At 38.5% G+C, this 21,421-nt stretch overlaps 2 protein-coding genes across 5 annotated transcripts in view; one reads left to right on the top strand and one right to left on the bottom strand.

Annotated features, from left to right (window-relative positions):
* The first annotated feature begins 741 nt into the window (after nucleotides 1–741).
* On the top strand, nucleotides 742–5,755 carry SGO1 (shugoshin 1). Of its 2 annotated transcripts, XM_085568900.1 has the most exons (9): nucleotides 754–1,049; nucleotides 1,412–1,554; nucleotides 1,638–1,834; nucleotides 2,246–2,350; nucleotides 2,815–2,879; nucleotides 3,039–3,178; nucleotides 3,760–4,605; nucleotides 4,790–4,967; nucleotides 5,204–5,755. In XM_085568900.1, exons 2-9 carry the CDS (start codon nucleotides 1,419–1,421, stop codon nucleotides 5,343–5,345), a joined length of 1,809 nt encoding a protein of 602 aa, XP_085425026.1. In that variant the 5' UTR covers nucleotides 754–1,049; nucleotides 1,412–1,418; the 3' UTR covers nucleotides 5,346–5,755. The 2 variants fall into 2 exon arrangements, with proteins under 2 accessions (XP_085425032.1, XP_085425026.1); XM_085568906.1 differs by lacking the exon at nucleotides 2,246–2,350 and having other exon boundaries at nucleotides 742–1,049.
* A 2,652-nt stretch (nucleotides 5,756–8,407) lies between these two features.
* The window catches only part of KAT2B (lysine acetyltransferase 2B), a 38,179-nt gene continuing 25,165 nt past the window's right edge, over nucleotides 8,408–21,421 (bottom strand). The window contains exons 11-18 of one of the 3 annotated variants that reach the window (XM_085568885.1): nucleotides 19,545–19,671; nucleotides 17,289–17,399; nucleotides 16,142–16,285; nucleotides 13,282–13,396; nucleotides 12,479–12,515; nucleotides 12,055–12,118; nucleotides 11,873–11,983; nucleotides 8,408–8,789 (exon numbers count right to left, since the gene is read on the bottom strand). In XM_085568885.1, coding sequence (XP_085425011.1) covers nucleotides 11,921–11,983; nucleotides 12,055–12,118; nucleotides 12,479–12,515; nucleotides 13,282–13,396; nucleotides 16,142–16,285; nucleotides 17,289–17,399; nucleotides 19,545–19,671 — 661 coding nt within the window. In that variant the 3' untranslated portion in view covers nucleotides 8,408–8,789; nucleotides 11,873–11,920. The remainder of the gene's footprint in view (nucleotides 8,790–11,872; nucleotides 11,984–12,054; nucleotides 12,119–12,478; nucleotides 12,516–13,281; nucleotides 13,397–16,141; nucleotides 16,286–17,288; nucleotides 17,400–19,544; nucleotides 19,672–21,421) is intronic. The other 2 variants (XM_021538055.3, XM_085568891.1) reach the window with 2 other exon arrangements.

Here is a 21,421-nt window from a genome sequence, read left to right as displayed (position 1 = left end):
GTTTAGGTGATTTTTTTTCTCTCATTTCTCTCAGTGGTTCAGCACACCGCAAAGATGTGTATAAGCACACTGAAGATGTAAATTCGCTCACGCTTGTCAGGAAAATCCACTTTACACCAGAGAGGCTTATGGCCAAAAAAGAGATAGAGGAGTCCTGTAAGTTTATTTGAATAGAGTTCACTGGGACATACACATGCAGAGTTTTCTCTCTTGAGGTTTCGGAGGACACAGCATCCTTTTATCCTGAGCTCCCAGCCGCAGGTTGCCCTCTTCCCTTCCCCACTGCTGAGGTACCAGGAAGGTGCAGCCTTTCCGAACCGCCTGGCACATATTCATTGCCCCATTGAACACACTATTTTACCCCAAAGTTCAGAAGTCCAGGCTATGCAGCCCCTTGTCTGTTTCACAAGCCAAGCTGCCTGGGCAACGCAACAAACCTGCTGCCCGAAGTTAGAGACACCGAGAGCCACTTCAGAGACTTTGGTACGCACACCTTCACCCGTCTAATCGTTAGCAAAGGCATTCTCCCTACACTTCGCGGCCTGGCCGTGGGTAACTCTCACAGTGCAGCTGCAGAGTGAGAGGCTGACTGCTGCAAGGAGCGGCCACAGGCAGTAAAGCACCCCAAATTACGGCGTTTAGCCCGCCGGACCGCAGCCCCTCACCCCGCCGCGGCGGGCGGGGCCAGGCGCGGGTGCGCGCGGCGCTCGCGGCGTGACGCGGGCTCGGGACGCACCAATGGGAGGCGGCGGCGGCGGCGTTTGAACGGCGCGTGGCGGCGGCGGGCGCGGAGGTGCCGCCCCGCGGGGCCGAGCGGCCGCTCCTGCGCCTCCCGGGCGCGGCCGGAGCACAGCCGGGCCGGGGCACTGCCGGGCCGCGGGGAGACGAGGCGCTGGACGTGCGCAGAGAGGGGACACCGAGCTGCGGGACGAGGGAAAATCCGGGCCGCGGCTGCGCCCGCAGTCGTGCGGCCCTCCCGCTTCCGCCGGGGCTCCGGCGGCCGCGGCCGGCGGGGAGGTGCCCGGCTCTGCGCTCGCCCTCCCGGGGAGGTACGGCCGGGCGGTGCGGGGTGCTGGGGCGCTGGGCCGGCAGCTAGAGGAGCAGGGGGCCGGCTGCCGGCACCTCGGGAGACCGAGCCGAGCTCTTGGCTCCGGTGTTTAGAGCTCTGCCGCGGGCACCGAGCGCTTTGCAGTTCCGGCACCGCGCGGCCGGGACGGCCTCGCCGCAGCAGCTGCGGTGAGAGTGGCCAGATCTGGTGTCTTTTCCTGGTTGTGGGTCTCTGCTGTGTGTGTACCTCCGCTTAAAACTGCCCCGAGCTTTATTCATCTGTCCCTGTGCCTTTTCTTTTGGTGCTGGGGGCGCGTGGTGCAACCCCAGCTTCGTGGGTTCCTCACATTTTCCACTTTTAAAGGTAGAAGATGGCGGAATACTCGAGGAAGTCCTTCAAAGACAGTCTGAGTGATATAAAACAACGCATGAAAGAGAAAAGAATTCAGAAATGGTCAAGACTGGGTAAAACTACCAAGTTTTCCACTGTAAAGGCCAAAAGAGCAAGTAAGATGCCCAAGTATCTTAGGATTTATCTTTTATTTGTTTTCTTTTCAAAGCCATTTGAAACACTTACTGTTGTGTTGCAGCCAACAACTCCAACAAAATTAAGATCATTCAAGCAAACAATAGAGACCTGGCTCTGTCCTTGCAAGAACACAAGCTCAAACTGAGGGAAGCTGAAGATACCATTCTTCAGCTAAGGAAAGATTATCACATTTTGAAGGCTCAGATGTTTGACTTGCAAAGAAATCATAGGTTCCAGCAAGAACAAGGACATGTGGAGGTATTTTTAATAATTACTATATGAGCTAGTGAAGCTGAACATCAAAATCTGTACCAATCCATTGATAGATATCGTTATGATCTTAAATGCTTCATAAAACATTAACTCAGTATGTTCAATGGGTTTTTTCACCTAACTTGGTATGCTGCTTTGGATACATTGACATGTGGTAATGAATTTTTTTTTTTCAATTCTCTTTCTCATTTATTTAAAATAAGAAAGAGTAAACATAAAATCTTAATTAACAAAAATTAAAGTCTGTCTTCTGTGAATTTTGTGGGGAGCTTATCACATGTGAACACACCTGACAGCGGTTTCTTCAGATTTTAGTTATCTCATAATGCTGATAAGTTTGTAATTGATAATAGAGTACAATAGTAACAGTGTTACTGTCCTTCCTTTGTCCATTAGAACCAACTGTCAGCCTTGAATGAGATAATTTCCAAAGTGTCTCAGAATTTACAGGACTCCATCATGCTCCTTGGCCCAGCAAAGAATTTGTGTTCCATAGGCCTAGTAAGTGCCTTTTCCTCTTGAGGAGCAGGATTTCTGTTACTGATTGTCTTCACTTCTTCCACCATAGATGCATGTAGATTTTTAGATCTGAGCCCTAGTTCAGAGGAAGGAGTAGTCCCACAGTTCCCAGTATTCCAGGGGTGCACACTGTGGGGAAGTGTCAGTAAGTTATAAATGGGATTGAGGCTCTGCTATGCAGTGGTTGGAGCACCCTGATTTCCTGGGATTTTATGCACAGTTCCTTCCCCTGCCCGCTTGTAGGATTGAGCTGGAGATGAATGCGCTGATGTGCAGAGGCTGAGAAGGTGGCTGGCTAACACCCACAGCACTTGGTGTTAGCTAGACAGAAAGAGTTAAGGGCCTCTTTGGTGCTTCCTGGGGTAACTTGGCTGTTGTCTAAAATTTGTAGATAGTGCAAGCCTGTTTCAGCCTTTTCATCACAGTAAGATTTATTTTGTTGACAGAATCAGAGAGTGCTTTCTTCAGGTCCTGGAAACAGTTGCAGTGTCACAGGACCAACACATCCGGTGTAAGTATCATTGATTAATGCCTGTCTATGTTTGGAAACTCTGTTACAGGGACTTTAATTTTCTGACTGGAAAAAGGGAAACAACCCCATGTAATGAAAACTTCCTTGTGTTAAATTCTATTGCTGTTCAGTAAACACTATCTTTGGTATTTTCTCTAGAGGACCTTTAAAGTGTGTTCTTGAAGATGGTCCAGTACTTCCGAATGAGATGGAAGCTCGTGGTGACAGAAATTCTTTGTCAAAGATCTGTGTGGAATCTGACAGTGACATTTCCTTTACCAATATAATTCCAAGCGAAGGTAACTAAATCAAAGTATCAGACATTGCTCTGTTTTTGAATTAGGAAAACAATGTGACAGTACAAGTTAAAAAAATTGCTGCTTGTGAAGGAACTAATAAGTAACTTTCTGTTTGTCATAAAGGGAAAATACTAATGCTGGTAAAATTTTTGAATGGAGATGTCTGGCAAAATGGGGAGGAATTTGAAACTGCTTTATCTTCTCTATAGCTGCAGTCCAGTTTCATTATCTATCAAAGAGTTCAACCAAGTAAAATTGCCTTTATACAGTTGTTAGCACTTATGAAATCAATAAAAACTTGTTAACAAAGCAAAATACTCAGGAAAATAAATGATCTGTCAATAACCTTTCCAAAAGGAACAGTTTATAGGAAAATACTAGTGTTATATTGCCTAACTGCTTTCTGCATGGAAGCTATATTAAACAGAGCTTATCTCAATTGCCAAATACTAGTTTATAAAAATCTGTAGAGAAAACCCAAAGAATAGTCTGAATTTTTGACAGGTTCAGATTTTTTGCACAAAATCTTAAAATGGTTTTTCTGTTTGCCTTTAATATGACATTTTCCCTTCAATTACAAGGACAGCCATCTGATTTTCATCTGAAAAACACAGAACCAGAGCTGGAAAATGTTTCTTCAAGTATAAAGTTTGGATTTGGTAACGGGTTACCAAAAAGTGTATCCACCAGACGTCGCTTTTTGACGATGAGGAACCCTGATGTAATTTGCACTGATGTCTTGGACCATTTAGAATTACCTGATTCAGTAGAAGAACTTTCTGAACAGAAGGAAATTAGGCTTGAGGAAAGTCTAGAGAAGTGTGCTACAGGAAATGTAAATGCAGCTATTCCTCACTTGAATGAAAGCAAGGTCAATTCAGAGCTAGTGTTGAGGCAGAAAACTTCTGAAACTGCAAAGTTCAAATTAAAATGTAATTCTGATCTTAAACAACCGAAGTGTAAAAGCAGAGAAAACCCTCAACGAAAGAAAGAAAAGCGCCAGAAAGGAAAACTGGAATGGCCACTTACTTCGCAACAAAGACAAGGAAAACTGGGTAAAGAGTCTTCTAAAGAAAAGCAGAATTTCTTGGGTGGCATCAGTGATGCTTATGACTTCCATTTTGAAGAGAGTGTCCATCTTACACCTTTTCGACAAAACACGACAGGCGGCAGTGATACTGAAGTGGAGGGTGAAGAAGACTCAGCTGAAACCAATACCATTGAGTCAAGCAGTACTGGAGGTGACTCAGATGACAGCCTCTATGAGCCTTACAAGAGTAAATCAAAGAAAAGGCAAAGTTCAGTGGATGAGAGCCCTACATCACCAATCCATCCAAGGCCAAGGTCTAAAAGATGTTTGGCACAGCGTGAGCAGAAGCTCAGTCATGAAGAAGAGACTGAAAACAAATCAAGTCGTAAGTCTATTAGTAAGTACAGAAAGTTTTCTGTCATTGGTTTTGTTTTCTTGAAAGATAACATTATTTAGGAGATATAGGCTTTTTTATTTTAGTTTTTTTTTGTTTTTAATAACAACCAACACAGTAATGTTTTAAGAATGGTTAGATTTTCCTTAAAGCTCACTTATCCGAACTGTGCCTAATTTCTTCACAGAGCAGCCTTCTGACCGATCTCGTGGGCATCTCTGTGATGTTACCAATAGAGCTGCAGTGCTCCCCAGCACTGGGGATGCAGAAATTGTCCCTGAAGGTGAAGGACTTCTTCAGTCTCCAAAACGCAAACGGCGAAGCTGTACTGTTACTGTGAACTACAAAGAACCAAGTATTGCAGGGTAGGTGTCTTTACTTTTCAGTTTGACATAAAGTACATGATATTCCATCCAATAGAGGATTTGAAAGGCTTATTTAGATCTTGAAATCAAGGTCTTAAAAAAAAGAGCTCAAAGAACTCAAATTCTAGAGTTAGTAATACAGCCTAGTTCATGTGAAATGGAGCTTACTAGCTAAAAGTTATTGTTTTAAGTAACATAGGGAACAGAACTCAGTTTTGCCCTTTTTTTTCAAACAGGAAACTCAGGAGAGGAGATCCATTTACAGATACAAAGTTCCTCTGCTCTCCAATTTTCAAGATGAAAAAAGACGCTAAACGACATTCTCATAAGAAAGATTCTATGAAAATATCCAATGAGAAATTGGTTAGTTGTCTTTGAGTTTCTCAGCAAAACCATGCTTCTGCCATGAAGAAAGTAATTTCCTGGATTAAATATTTTGTTGCACAATATGTTATATAAATATGTAAATAGTTGTGTGTCTAGTACTAAGGATATCAGATTAAGGGGGCCTGGATTTGTTTTAGTGACTTATTTTTAATGATATGGATTGATTACTTTTATAACTGAAGTGATTCTATTCAAGCTCCTTTTGAATGGATCTGCGAGCATATGAGAAATCTCTGATAGATAAGCTAGATGGTGAATGTCATTGTATGGGTGAACTTCAGGCACTTAAAATGTTTGGAGCAGCAAGTATTTTTAATAACTGTGTTTGTACAGATCTTGTTTATGTGATGGCTATAGTTTCATGTTGAATCTTAGAATAAACATCTTACTATCTGGAAATAGCTCTGAGTGAATTTGTTCTTTTGGTAGTTTCCATAGTTGCTCCAAGGGCACTAATGTCAGCAGTGGGCATTACAGGCCTGTGTACTCTGTCCCCATCTTATGTGGTGGCATAAGCACTGTTTAGAAGCAACTCAGCAGCTGCAATTTGATTCTGTAGCTGCAACTCTCAAAACCAGCAGTCTAGGCTTAGTTGGTCCTGCACTGAGTGCAAGTTAGCATCAACCAGACAGAAACAAAACAAATTTCTTGTAAAGATTGGTGAACAAGGCTCCACTTGGATCCTAGCTGTTGTGGAGCACTCATAACAGTTTATAATAATTTTGTCCCTGCTTTGCCCAGTGCCTTTCCCAGAAAAAGAGGTACCACATTTGAGCTTGTGCTATTTGGTGGCACACTAGGCTGCATATGAGAACAACAGTGTTATCAACTGTCCACTATTTAAACTACTTTTACTTTGCCTGACACACACCTAAGTATTAATAGGTTTGTGAATATCCAAATGAAAGCTATATTCTAAACACCTAATGGGAAAACACAAAACCTACAAGATCTTCCTTTGTTTTGTAAGACTGCCTGTTCCACGTCAATAGGTGCAAGATCTCTCCCTTTCAGCAACTATTAATTACTATTTTATTTGTAGCATCTTCCATGGCTCTCAATAATAATACTGGCTGCAGCTACCAACTTGTTCACAACACAGCCTTTGGATGTTTGAGTGGAAACTTAGTTTTACCTTTGTATCCCAAAATTCTAGCCACAAGGCCTTACCATCTCAGTCTGGAATTCCAGGACTAGAGGAACTTAAGCAGAGTGGTTGGACTATATTGATTATGGCCTGGTCCTAACAATGCCAAGGTTGTGGGTTCTATCCCTGTATCAGTCGTTCATGTTAGAGGTGCATTTAATGATCCTTCAGGGTATTCTGTGAACCTCAGGTGCTCTTTCATGAACAAATCTGCAACAGCTATTTTAGCAGGGAGAGAAAAACAACAGGGTGATTGTAGAGCAACTCAAGGTAGGTGTAGTGGGTCTGGGTAGTATTTTTCTTACTGGATTGAGGAAGCTTGAAAAATTGAAGTGATGAAGTACCAAGTAATGAAAAAAAGAGACCAAAATAAGTAGGGTTTTGTACATATATAATTTAAAACTATTCTGTACCAGTACAATATATTAATTTGACAAATGTAAAGTTCATCAGCTGTTAAAGCATTTGCAAAACCACATATCCTACCATAACTTTATTGCACAGTATCTATGAAAATATTAATTCTTAAATTAGAAAACACATTTCAGTATAGAAGAGACAATCTGATTGAAAGACAATAAGAAAATCTACTCTGAAAATAACAAAAATTCACAGGTTACCAAGCTTAACAGGTGCATCTGTAGGCCCAATCTACAAAACAGGTTTATAGTATCCTGTTCTGGCCATTTAAGAAAAAGTACTCACTGTACCTTTGTTATAGATCCCACATTTACTACTTCTAGATAGTTCCTGACATTTCCTTGCTGACATTGCACAGACATTTTGCAGGGATAGATTCTTTGACACAGCACAGGATTGTTTTTTTTTTTTCAGTCTCATAACTTGAATTTTACCAGTGTAACATCTGTAAATATAAAACACCAAGAATGAAAGTTTAATCTGTTTTTCACAAAAGCAGTTATAATTTACAAACTCTAATTTAGAAAATGTCAAGGGACAGCTTTTTGGCCTGTACTCATCTCCATTAAGGATTTAGGTGTACCTCTTAAATGTAGTGTAAGCAGCAAAATGTATATATATATTATATGTATATATGAGTGTGTGTTCTTTTTGAAGATATACTAAGAGTTGTATAATGTTACTATGTTCCTGGGTCTAAATAATCACAGTTAATATGCATTTACAATAAAGCTTGGTAGAAAAATCCAGTTTACCACAGAACCGAGTATCTAAGCTCAAAGCTGTCCTATGTTGTCTTTCCTTTGTGTATAATAGTCTTATTTCTGCTGAACAATCTAAAGAATTTAGCAGTGAGGAGTAGTAAGTAGGGTGGATAATGAAGTGCATAAAACCTTAACTCTACTAAGCCAATTAAAATTGTCTAGTAGATGCAAAGTAGTCTCTAAAGTTATTTTGGGTACTTATGTCCTGCATAAGCCAAGTCACTAAGACATTACGCACCTAGGCAGATTTTTTTTCCTTTTTTTTTTTTTTTTTTTTTTTTTTAAGAGTGGTTATGAGATTACAATTTGCAGGTAAAATAGTTATCAAAACTGAAAATGAATAGAAAAAACTTGCATCTATCAAAGATCACACGCAGTCCTTTTTCAGAACTGACTGCTCTTCTCTCACAGCTTCTCAACCAGCTGTTTCTTTTAAAAAATAATATCTTATAAAAAGATTCTACAAAGAAACAAGTGTTTTAGAACCCCCCCACACCTGTTGTTTTCCCTTATGATTTTCTTTTTTACTGGAAAAAATAATAAAACTTTATCAAATAGGTACTGCATTAGGTAAGCTATAACATCTGTTGTCTGGGAATTTTCTTCATCTTCCCAAACATGTGCAACTTCCCCCATGTTTGTGGGGTTTCTGAGGCTGTAGCTGATAAACTTATTTGGAACATAAGGTAATCGGCACACAAAAGAAATATTCCGTAATTAAATACATTATAAAGCATTTTAATAAAATAATTTTTGTAACTTCAGTATAATACATGTTTGCAAAACTAAAAGGGTTTTTAAAAGTGCTAAGTATTAAACAGAAGTTTCTTGAAAGTCCCACAACTCAGATATAGAACGGCTTTCCCTGTCCATAACATAGGCACACTATTTGGTTGTAAAAAAGACAGTGTCACTTGTCAATTAATCCAGCTTCTTTAATTTTTGTGTAGAAGAATTTCTCCAGTATATTGGCACATTTGTAGTATTCACTTTCGGGGGGGTTGTACTCTCTGCAGTTTGTAAAGACTCGCTGCAAGTCTGCCATGAATAATTTCTTAGACACGTAGTACCTGTTCTTGAGTCGCTCACTCATTGTTTTGAGATCTGCACAGAAGAAAAATAGATTAACAGTGTTGGATTCAAATATGTTTTGTGTGCAATGTCCCTTCAGACTGATTTGCCATTTAATGTGAACTGGCAAAGCTAGGATTTGGAATGGAAATTGCCTTCACCTAAGGCAGGGTCTATATTTTAGCTTCAAAAGCAACTGAGCTGCTGGAACTAAGCAATCTCACTGCAAGGATGAATTGATGTAGCGTTTATTTTTAATTCTTTAAACATTAAAGCTTATTTTGTTCTGTTCTCATACTTAGAGCTCTGAGTTTTCTTGGTTAGTAGATGTCCCTAATGCTCTTCTGACTGTCCTGAGACAACCTGTTCTCAGCTCTGCTGGAGGGGGCCTTAGGGATATATGGGCAAAGAATTCAAACATCATAAAACATGTATGTTAACCTAAAATCCTTACTGCTGTGCAAACACAGCAGAGAAGATACATTGCTCTACACTACAACCAGGATTTGCAGCCTTGGAAAAAAGAGATAAAATTTGTTCTATGCTCTACATATATTTTTATTACCTCTTCAGAGTTTATAATTGTATATCCTTTTTAAGAATCATGTAAGAACATGCTTTCAGAGCATCATGCAAAGCATTTACTTACAGAACATTCTTTAAGAAGTGTTCTTTATACTAAAATCAGTCATCCATAAAATATGTAAATCATCTCAGTGTTCTCCACACAGTCGCTTTCCCAGTAATTCTCATCAGGCATTTAAAAATTCTGTCTACATTACAAGTGTTCTAGGAGTGAGTACAGGAATAGAAGGAGTGGGAGGTGTGCTGGATGCCTTGGCTTTTCTCACCTCAGATGCTCTAACAACTATTTTTTTAGCAATGCTTGAGCCAGGCCTCAGCAGCACCTTTGTGAAACTGTAACAGAAGTAGCTGAATTGACTTAATGTCAATGAGTATTGCAAGGACACCAGAGACCAAAGACCTCCAATGCAAAGGAATTAAACATTTTAACTTCAGATTTAAAAATATGGTTGTATTTTTTGTTTTGGTAATGGTTTAGGGGGTTTTGGGGGGTGGGTTTGTTTTTTTTTTTAAGAGAGATTTGAATTTATTAAAAGAGAGGAAACCCTGTCAAATTGTCAAGATGTGATTATTCAAGGAAAGTTTGATGGACACTCTCAAATACTTTTTCCAATGGTACAGAACTTGCCACTCCCTAGATTTGCACAGTATTTTGCAAAAGCAAAGGCTCATTCAGCTCTGTCTGAAACTTCAAGTCTGAAATTCAGGCGCCTATACCTAATACCTAAACTAGATATCCATAGACTAATTATAGCACCCAGCTGAGAAGGCTGTTCAGCCCACCCTAAAGCAAATGTTGCCTGGCTAGACAGTTAAGCTGTTCTCCTCTAAGCACAGTGAAAATTTGGTTCAGCCATACAGCTTTTGAATGGCAGATGAAAAGGGGAAAAACCCCAGAGTATTTCTTGATACAGCACCTGAAGAGCACTTAAAAACGGGCAAAAAAAGCATGTATACATGAGAACTGAGCTTAGGAGGTAGTAAAAAAATTGCAGCCATACCTCTCAAAAACTGTACAATTTAGTCTGTACACAAACATAAAGGCAACTGTTATATCTTGTCTGGGCAACTTTTTACATTATCAGCATGCTGGCAGGGAGAGTAGAAAGAAATCTAAAGTTTATCATGAATCAAGGCACAGTTTAGTCATGCTGGCTTCCTTAGCTGAAAAAAACAAAGCAAATTTAAACGAAAGACCTCAGCTTAATCCTTAAAGTAAACTTGCTGCCCCTACCTCTAGTGTAATGCATCTGAACAAGGAAATGACAGACAACAGTCCTACTTTGAGTCTGCCAACTCAGGTAAATTATTTGCAACCACTGTTCAGATTAAACAGATTTCTGAGCTAGATCTGTCCAGAAAAGCAGATAGAGAAAACTCTGCCACAGAAGGGGACTCACATTGTTTTTCTTCATTGGTAGAAAATAAATTTTTTGGGGAGTACAGGAAGCCAGGGGTTGGTTTATAAAGTATATGTACATCTATTTGGGAATGCTATTTGGGAATAGTAATTTGAATATAAAAAAAAAATAATTGAACTAAATTGATAAACATGGGCTTGGAGTCCATGCAAGGCAACATGAACAAATGCTTTTATTCTCTGAGAAAATGATGGCTAGTAGCCTGCCATGAACCTGTATTTCATTCTCTAACAATATTTAAGGGTTCAGAAACTGTAATCAGATTGATAGAGGTGAGTATTGCATAAATGAGGGATGAGTACTAGAATTCAGTTTTAAATCTGGTGCAGTACAAATGAAGCATTTGTTTAGAGTATCACTGAATTATCATTGAAATTATATGTCCCAGAAGTCAGAAGCTGGGTCATAAGAGAATCAGGCAAAGGAAAAACATTATTAGTAGTTGTGTACTTCCCTTGCAAGCAATCCTACATAAACAATAGCTGTGTTACTTAGAAGTAAAAATAAATTAACAAATAAATGTAACCTCAGACAATTGTGGCAGATCTAAAAGATAAAGACAAAAGTTAGCTTAAAAATTAGTTGCATGAAACATTTTTCTAAACTTAGATTGAAGCAAAGTGTTAAGACTTAGTTAGAAAACCCTGTGACCTTTGAAAATGTTTTTTCTATATGATTTAGAAAACTTAAATCTGTATTTCAAAGCAACTCAAATGCTCAGGTGCTCCTGAAAGTTTGCCTTCAGGTTTTTTAACATGTGAGTAGGATCTGCAATGATCAGTTACCACACACAAGAATATATCTCTACAACTCACCTACACAAGCTACTCCTGAAAGCTTCTAGCTGACTGCACCATTTAAGAGCTTGTTAGAGTTCTCTAGGGCACACTAAGATTTCAGATATGTACACCACACGTGTTTCACAAAGGTCACAGAGCACTCATCAATTTCAAATGAGAGCATCACACTCTTGACACTTCAGAGCTGCAAGGTATTCATCTGCAGGTAACATACATCTTTTACCATAAAACAATCAGATTAAAATTTATCTGCTATGTCTGCAGCTATAATGATTTTTAAACTCTACTTAAAAAATGTTAATGGCATTACCCATGGGAAACCTTATAACTTCATAATATCCAGGAGCTTCTGTTCTCTTCACAGGTTCCATGAAGGGCCAAGCGCTTTGATGGCTCTTTGGTAAAGAAAAAAGTAAGGTATCTAATATGGAAACTAGATATTGGAAATAATTTAAAAATATTTACAGAAAGTAAACTAGAGCTAGCACTCACCTTCACTTGCTGCAGGATGGTTTTCAATGTGCTGTAAAGTTGATCTGGATCCTTGGCCTCCTTACTTGAAGGAAAATATCGATACAAAAAGATTAGTTTGAGTCCCTTATCTTCATTCTTAAAATTTGCATCTTACCTAAAAGCAACTCCAAAGTTTCATGCATTTAATGGCAGAAATAAAAGTTAAAACAAGCAAGCAAACCCAAACAAAAATCCTCAAAAAAGAACCCCACTACCCAAACCACACTTGCCCACAATAAAAAATAAAATAAAAAATACCACCAAAAAGCCACTTAAGAACTCATCTCTCATATCATCATTTGATTTCCAGTGGATGGAAGTAAATGTCAAGTGACATTGTTTAAAGACTTTTCTCAAAGGAATATCCCAACTTCTTCAACATTTTACTTTGTGTAGCACTTACCCTCTTTCTTTTCCACTTGGTTTCCAGCCAGTCTCTCCTGTACACCAACAATATGAGATATTACATGGGAACTACAGTAGGTCAAAACATTAACTGAGTTATTGCAACTCAAATAAGGAAAGCCATTTCAGCAGTACTGCAGTAAAATCGGTTTGTTTTAATGAAAGCAACTCCTAACAAATAACATAACCATCTAGTCCACAGCTTCATTCAGTTTCCTACATGACTCTTCCACCAGACTGCTGAAAAGATTCTAAAATATTTCTATATGAAACACATTTCTTTTCAATAATTCAATACCTATTTTATTGCAACTCACCCCTGTAAAGAATAATCATGACAAAGTTATCCAATCTGATTCCCCAGGGACAAATAATAAACTACAGAAAAGCATAGCTGAAAAAAAGTCCCCCAAAATATGATGCTTAATTTTTTTTTCAATTCTGTTTTGTCCTTTAAGTTCATGCCTAGCACAGAAATCATTGTTGTTCAGGAGTACAGTGCATTAAAATGGTGCCAGAGAGAAACTGCCACCTACACTGTGATACAAATCAAAGAGGGGTCACATATAAGTAAAATTATACACACGTCCATAAAATAGGATCAAGCTGGCATGCCTTGGGGAAATCTCAAAGACAGCAGTTGTAATGGAAACACAATAATCTTCACAGAAATCAAATCAGCAGACCAAAACAATTGCCTTCTAATCAAAAAGAACTATGTGACTACATTAGTATTTCTTGTCTCAGACCTTTCTTGGGCTATTCTGCTTATGAGCTACATTAAAAGAGATTGATACATACTAATTCCAGGAATGCTTTCTATAGGAATCTGCCGTACTCCATCTTTGAAGCAAGAAAGACCAGGATAAACTTTTCGTATTTGAGCTTGCTTCCTTTCTATGAGCTTTTTAATGATCTGTAATAAAGTAGCAGAGAAAACAAAAAATAGTTAGTTTGATCTAAAGTCACCCAGAAGATTAATGCAAAATTGTGATGAACAGAAACATTCTCACTTCCTAACCTTGCAGTCCTTTTCCATGAAGCTGGAAATGGGGCTGAGCTACCTGACCAAACACTGATTCTGCAACTGAAGCTACTAAGTCTGTCAGCTATTTTGGCACAAATCTGGAAAAAAAGGAGTCATTGCTGGTTCTACTATCACAAGCTGCACAGCTCTTGGGAAGACAGGAGCAGAGGCAGAAAAGGAAATTTTATGGAAGAAGGTTTGAGAACTGGCTATAAAATTTTAACAGCTGGAACTTCTGAAATGCTTCAGCACAGCTGATCAGAAATTTCAAGGTACATATTGAATGCATGTATTTTGATGTACATATATGTTCATATTCCAAAATTTTAAAAATTAGAAGCCCATTCACTTCAAAGTCTTCATATATCTATCTGTAGGAGTTGCTTATGTAACAAAGATACTCTCATGAAAGATTTTCTCTGGAGGATATCAGAATGATGCCACACTCTTCAGAACCAAAATTCTACTCTCTCTTGCAAATGTCAGGGAAAAGCTTTTCCTACTCCTGGATACACTCTGTTTAACTTTGCAATCTTATTACCTCAAATTCTAAGCAATTTGCTTTGGTGCATTTTATATCCACTTAGACACTTATCTAAGCTTTGTGTGTCCTGGATATGTGATTTTCAAAACTTCATAACTTGGAGTAAACAAATGCACAGCCATGCAGACCACCAGTCTGATAGAATATTTTCTTTGGAAATAATAAAAATGGACATGTTTTTATTTTTAAGGAACTTCACTCCCTCATACATAGTATTTCCTCTTAAAGAAGAGAAACAGGTAAAACCAGACTTTCAAAAGAGCGTAGAAATGTTAAGAGGAATACAATATACAACAGCACCACGAGCAGATTCCAGCATAATATGAAAATAATTTCAAATTAATTATTACATCCAACTTAAGCCCTTCTTATAATTTAGGAACTAGTGGCTCTTCCTGATTAAAGCAAGCTGTTCAATCAGTACCAGTGATTACTCACCAGTCAGGAGGTCACAAAGCTTTGCATGGAGGGAATTGTCATATTTGCCAGACTGACTATAAACAGTACTGATACTGATAGTGTCAGGTGATATGGTCTTAGCAGTCATAGGTTGCAATATACTGCAGTTCTTTATATAAAAGCCTAAATACCATGAAAAGTTTCACTTCTAGAAGGATAGATCCTGAAAAGTCTGATGTCTAGTACTGGCCAATACCAGCACTGAAGAAAATCAGTACATAGTACCAACTGTCAACATTCAAAATTCTTTTTATGTCCAGGCAGCATTGTCCCTGCCTTTAATATACACAGACAAGCAAACACTCTCCATGAGGCTGCAGACTGTGAGGGCTATTTCTAAATTTCCTTGCAACAGGGAGAGTAAAAGGCCTGATTGGTGTTTTTAATGATAGGTGGGCAATCAATCCTAAGATGCAGTTCCAAAGCTGTATGTAATTATTCTCAGAGATGATCAACAGCACAGATCAATGCATAACAGCAGCTTTCCTCCTAATAATTTTAGACATGAGCTGTCTACAGGACCAAGGCACTTTATCTACAAGAGGAGTGTCTCCAAGTTCTTTAGAATAATGTGAGTGAAGAGAGTGAAGAAAAAATAAGAGTGAAGAAACCTAACAACGCAGTACCAGAGGCAAAATTTTGAATACTAACAAGTTTTCAGAAGTGTTACATTGATGGCTTGGGCCCAGAACTGAACTACTATAATTAGGCATGCCTAAGATGTAACAGGCTACCAGAGACACATCCACTATCCACACTAAGAACATCCCATCCCTGAGGAGCAGCTGGCATGTCCAGCAGCAGCCTGAAGGGTAATGCAGCCAAGCAGAAATTACAGAGGAAAAACTTATGGTCCCTGTTGTATGGACATATGAAAACTTTCCCGGTAAGTAAAGTTTAAAAACCTTGTAAATTAAATGTAAAAACATCATCACATCAGAAAGTGTCTTTCCTTCTCCAAGCACAGGTCAAATCATTCTATTGGAAGAAAAATGATTGTTCCATAAAGAAGCTTTTTAACAAAATAAAAATTCAGGTTTGAACAATCTTGAAAAAACAAATTATAACTTGTATTTCTTTAAAAACCAAGGCTAATAAGCTGCTTTATTATTTAGAATATTATTAAGAACTAAATAAAGAATATCCCACATAAACTCCAAAGAGGGACAGACTGGAAATTAAGACAGTCCACCCTTGATTTATATATTTTAAAAATGGTGGAAAAAAAGAATCCTCTTTTTTTCAAGTAAAACAGGCCATTCAATACAAATACTTCATTTAAATGCTACTCTAATGAACACTACTGAGGGAAGAAAGGAACTGATAAAGCCATTAAAAAAATAAATCTAACAAGATTTTGCTTTGTTAACTACCACAAAATTGAACTATGAATTACTCCTCAAAATACCAGCACTTTAGCAGTCTTGTTCTTGCTAAATCAGAAAGTTAGAATTTAATGCTTCAACTACAAAATTTTGGCACTGGGACTTGAATGAAGGAATTATTCTAACTAATAAAACTATGCACTCAAATTTAAGCACCAAAGCAAAGAAAGCTAACCTGACACCCCCTGAACTGTTTCTAAACATCTGAATAGAGAATAATATTAAACATTTCATTTCAACCTTTACCTCTTTTTGCTTTTTGATGATGACAGAAAATTCTGTGTAGGGGATCCTTGGATTTAATTCACATCCCATTAATGTGGCACCCTCATAATCCTTGATGTAGCCAACATATTTTGCTTTTGGTACTTTAATATCTTTGGAGAAACCCTGACAAAGGAAAAAAAAAAAGAACTTATATTGTCATTATGCCATTTTCCTTTTACATTTGTTTTAACAGAAATGAGGATTTATAACCAAATTCATCATAATGTTAAAATACAAAAAATACAACAGTGAACTCACAGACGATGGTTCAGTGTTCCATAAACCTTTTCATGGGAGGCACTTGATAAAAGAATAGTTAATTGCTAAGAAAGGCAATAGGGGAGATTGTATTCATTTTGAATGTGTGAAGAGTAGATTGTGCCAGTTTTATATACAGAACCATAAAACTGGCTGGAAGGAACTTGAGGAAGTCATCTAGCCCCATCTCAGCTCAGAACAGGTCTCATCATATCTGGCTGATCAAGGCCATGACCAGTCCTGAATATTGCAAAAGGACAGAGATTCCACCACCTCCCTCATCAACATTTTTCAGTATTTCACCACCCTCAGGAGAGGAAAGGGGAAAAAAAAATTCCTTCTACCTAGTCGTAATTTCCTACTATCCAAGTCATCTTCACTGCCTAATGCTGTACACCTCTGAGAAAAATCTGACTCCATTTTGCTGATCACATAGCTGACACCTGTTTAACAAATCTATTTGAGAGATCTGACATTGCCATCTTTCCTGAATTTGAACCTCACGCTTCAAATCAGGAGGAGCTGTAAGTGCAGGTCAGGTAAGTTTTCATCTGTCACAGGTATGCCTAGTTCTTCTTTATACTTCTTATAGAATCAGAGAATCAACTGACATTTTACTAGTTGTTAGACTAGACAAATTATAGACTATGCTATATACTTATGTTCAGATGATTCTATCAAAGTAAAATGTATTAGAAGACAGAAACATTACCTGAGATGAACAGAGGGCAGATTTTATAGATAAAAAATATACATGTGAAATTGCACTATATATTTTATCCAATTACTTTGTCATGCCCAGTTATTTAGTTCAACCATGCTAGATATAAAACTTCTTGCACAAAGTAATTTCTTGCACTGAACTTACCTGTTTTTTGAAGTAGCCAATGGCATATTCATCTGCATATGTGAGAAAGTTGAGAATGTTGTGTTTGATGTGGTACTCCTTCAGATGGTTCATTAGGTGAGTCCCATAACCCTTTGTGAAACATAAGAAGAAAAAGCCATGACAAAGCCTTTGGGGGCTGCACCTGTGGACTCAAAGTCACTGTTTTTCAAAATGCAATCTTTCCTCTAGATCCTGTTTTAAAGTTTTTCTCTTAATTAACTTGCTGTTGCACACTCAAGAGCAAACTCTTTTGAGCCTTGTAGGGATACCTTTGTGACCCAGCATGGAAGTTGTAATTCAAGGTGCCCACCTTTTATTTCGTTCCACTTTTAAATTAAATATCAACTATTAAAATCATATACTGTAACAACAGAGAATCCTTTCGGAGCCATCTCACTTCAAAACTACAAAGCAGTAGCAATATTGAAATTATTCCAGTGTTCTGTGCACCTGTAGCTAAACAGGTCTTTGCCTCAAAGGATTTATTATCTAAGCTTATCGTTAAGCATAAAAAGGAACAGTGAACAGTTACCATAATAAGGAGCACAATTAAATAAACATCTATGCCTTCTGACTGCACACAGGCATGATTTCCATTTACATTTACCCCAAAGTTAACAAAAGGTTGCATTTATTCACATTGCCAAGTAAGCTACAGTCATCCCCTTCTGCTGTGATATGAAGAAATGTAAAGTAGATAGGTAAACCCATAATAATGTTTTGTTCTTGTATATGTTTCAATTTTCTCATCACGCAGACTAACAGGACACTTGGAGAAACATACATGGATTTCTTTTGGGTATTCTGTTTTTGAAAACTGGTATAATTTTTACTTATGTAAAAAAGCTAGAAAAAATAAATAAAAAAATACAAACTTCTGATTTAATTTACAATTTCATAGCCCCAAATATGGCAACTGCCAGATAGGAAACTCAGCAACATACAGTAAAACTTAATGTTATTTTGTAACAGGGGACCAAACTACTTAAAAACCAACTCAATTTGTATGGGAAAACAATACCTATAATTTTTACTCTAGCCTCAAATTGAACTAAAAATAGGAATTTATTTTTCCTAAGACTTGGCAGATCACCCATGTGTGAACAATTTTTTTTCCCTGTTGACAGGGTCAGCTTACTCAGAGCGATAAGCAGGAAAGCAAATTTTCAGAAACACTCAACTTATACACCAAAGTACCCAGAGGATAAAAAAAAATAAATGTGTTATGCAGCCCTGGGGCAATTTGATGGGTCATAATTATCTGCTCTATTATTTGGAAAGATTTTTTCCTAGAAAATCACAACACATCTTTGGCAGCCTCACGTGTGAAGTGCAGTTAAGCACAACTTGGGTTTGCATTTGATAAAACACTCTGAATGCTGACAGGTCTCTACTTAATGCAGGGAAATGCTCCTCTCTAACACCAGCATTGAATAAAAACAAATATAACCAGAGCATTAACAGTTGTTACAGACTTTCAATCCCACTGTGTTACTCTTTTGCACCAGGGTGTACAGTTTTTGCATGTTAACTGCTATACACTCTGAATTAACCCACATCTCAGCACTTGCTTCTTGAGATGAACATCATGAAGCTACAGCACCATCTAAAGGCAAAACCCTGAACCGAATAGTCAGTAGCTGGAAAAGCTGGAGGAATCTCATGTATTCATAGTGCTCCGTATTCTTTCAACACAGATGCTAATTCTCAAAATTCTGAGAAAATGTTGTGGCACTGACTCAAAAAAGAGTGTACAGAATAGACCCTGTGCTTATTTTGAGATGTAAAACTGCACTTAATTTTTTATTGTATCTCATTTAGATTGAAGTTATGTGATGTCACAAAGTGCTTGAACACAAATTACTGCCCCACACAAGCAATACAAATTTCAGTCAACCATGAGATGTTACACTACACAGAGACAAAACTACTGGGGACAGAGGCATGAAAACTCCAAGAATGGCAGACTACTAGCCACTATTGCTCTGCTGAGAAAAAAATTATTTAATTAATTAAAGACAGGTAATCCTACTATTATGATGATGATACTAAATCTGCATGTTTTAGTTTGGTTTTTGTGTATTATATTCAGAATTGCTGTATCTTTCAAAATCTATTTCTGTCTGGTAACTCAGCAGTATATCCAATAGCAGTAAAAATATTAGGAACACATGCAGTAGGTGAATGGGACTCAAATCTATTTAATAAACATTTGCAATACAGAATTCTTTTTACCTTGACTTGCTCATTGGAAGTCACAGCACAGAAAACAATCTCTGTAAATCCCTGGGAGGGGAACATCCGGAAGCAGATACCACCAATGACACGACCATCTTTTATTAATGCAAGGGTTTTATGTTTCCTGAGCAGACAAAAATAACAATCACTTTAATTCATGTACATAGTACATAAAGTGCCATTAACCTTCCTTTTTTCAGAAACTTGATTCTCTTCTTTCCATGATGACAATGCAATTGTACATGCCTCCTAAATTAGCCACTATAGACGAGTTGTTATTTTAATATCATGCTTTCAATATACCATAAAGGTAATCATCACAAAGCAAGTTCCTGGCCTTGCCAAGTACTCTGAGATAAACTTGGGTAAAGCCCAATAAATAAAAGTTATATTGCTTTTGTTGAATATATTCCTGATAGCTATACCATTGCACAGTTCTCAGGATGATTTTATCCTGAAGAAAATAGAAATTAATGGAGTTACAGGAGAGCAAGTCCTTTCTAAGGCATTCCTGTTTCTTTCCATGCACTCTCCATAGTTAACCTATCAGTCTCCAATGCAGCTGATGAAGTAAGAGAGGACATTTCTTATTTCTAACCATCCACTCCTCCTGGAATCATGACCAGAATAAAGATCCATTTCTGTTGCGCTTATAGGGACTGCCAGGAAAGATGTGACAAGGTGCAATCTCAACTCTTATGTCAAGGATAAGGAATTTTAGTACAATCCTCAAGGTGTGAAAACAGTGCACCATCCTTTAAATTATTCAATGCACAGTATCATATAAATGATACAGTCAATATACAGATGATGTATTTTGGGGAAAAAAGTTGGTGCCAAAAGTGACCCCCTGCCAAAAAGCCCAAAGTGTAGTTATATTTTATGTGTCACCACTGAAGAAGATTTTATACATATTATATATTCTTTTTTTCTTGTACATATTTTAGTGCTTTTTTTACTAGTGGAATGACAGCAGCAATGCAGTGGCTTGAGCTTTTGTGATGGTTTTGCCCTGGCTGGATGCCAGGTGTCCATCAAAGCTGCTCTATCACTCCTCAGATGGACAGAGGAGACAAAAGATAATGAAAGACTTGTGAGTTGAGGTAAGAGCAGGGAGAAATAACTCAACAACTACCATCACAGGCCAAACAGACTTCACTTGGGGAAATCAACTGAATTTATTACCAGTCAAAATCAGAGCAGGATGACAGAAATTAAAACAAATCCTAAAACTACCTTTCCCCTCCTCCTTCCTGATTCTCTGCCTTCTCTCCCAAGCAGTGCAGGGCATGGGGAATAGGGCTAGGGTCAGTTCACCACATTTTCTATGTCACAGTTTCCTCCTCAGGCAGAGGAGTTCTCCTCCTGCTCCAGTGTTGGATCCCTTCCATGGGCTACAGTCCTTCAGGAACTGCAGTGGCACGGGTCCCTTTCCACAGGGACACAAGTCCTGCCAGCAAAGCTGCTCTAGCAGGCAGGGTGGGCAACTCTCTTCACAGGCCACAGGAGCTGCCAGGAGGCGGCTCCAGGGTGGGCTTCCCACAGGGCCACAGCCTTCCTTCAGGCATTCACCTGCTCCAGCATGGGCTTCCTTCACGGGCTGCAGAGGGACCAGAGCCTGTGGGAAGGACCCATGTTGGAAGAGTTCATGGAGAACTGTCTTACATGCGAGGCACCCCATACTGGAGCTGGGAGAGAGAGTGTGAAGTTCTTCCCTGTGGAAGAAGCAGCATACACCACATGGGAACCAACTGCAGCCTCCATTCCCCATCCCCCAGCACTGCTTGTGGGGGAAGGTAGAGAATCATGAATGAAGCTAAGCTTGGGAAGAAGGGAGACATGGGGCAAAGGTATTTTAAGATGTAGTTTATATT

The sequence above is a fragment of the Lonchura striata genome, chromosome 2 (assembly GCF_050655825.1).
Source record: "Lonchura striata isolate lonStrDom1 chromosome 2, ASM5065582v1, whole genome shotgun sequence".
Classification (NCBI taxonomy): domain Eukaryota; kingdom Metazoa; phylum Chordata; class Aves; order Passeriformes; family Estrildidae; genus Lonchura; species Lonchura striata.
Note: the sequence above shows the minus strand (reverse complement) of the source record. Positions and strands in the feature narration are given on the sequence as shown.

Excerpts from the sequence above, each read along its gene's own strand:
- SGO1 (XM_085568900.1), top strand. The coding sequence starts at position 1,419 with ATGGCGGAATACTCGAGGAAGTCCTTCAAAGACAGTCTGAGTGATATA. Across the intron at positions 2,880-3,038 it reads ACAGGACCAACACATCCGGT|AGGACCTTTAAAGTGTGTTC; the intron begins GTAAGTATCATT and ends TATTTTCTCTAG. Across the intron at positions 4,968-5,203 it reads AAAGAACCAAGTATTGCAGG|GAAACTCAGGAGAGGAGATC; the intron begins GTAGGTGTCTTT and ends TTTTTCAAACAG.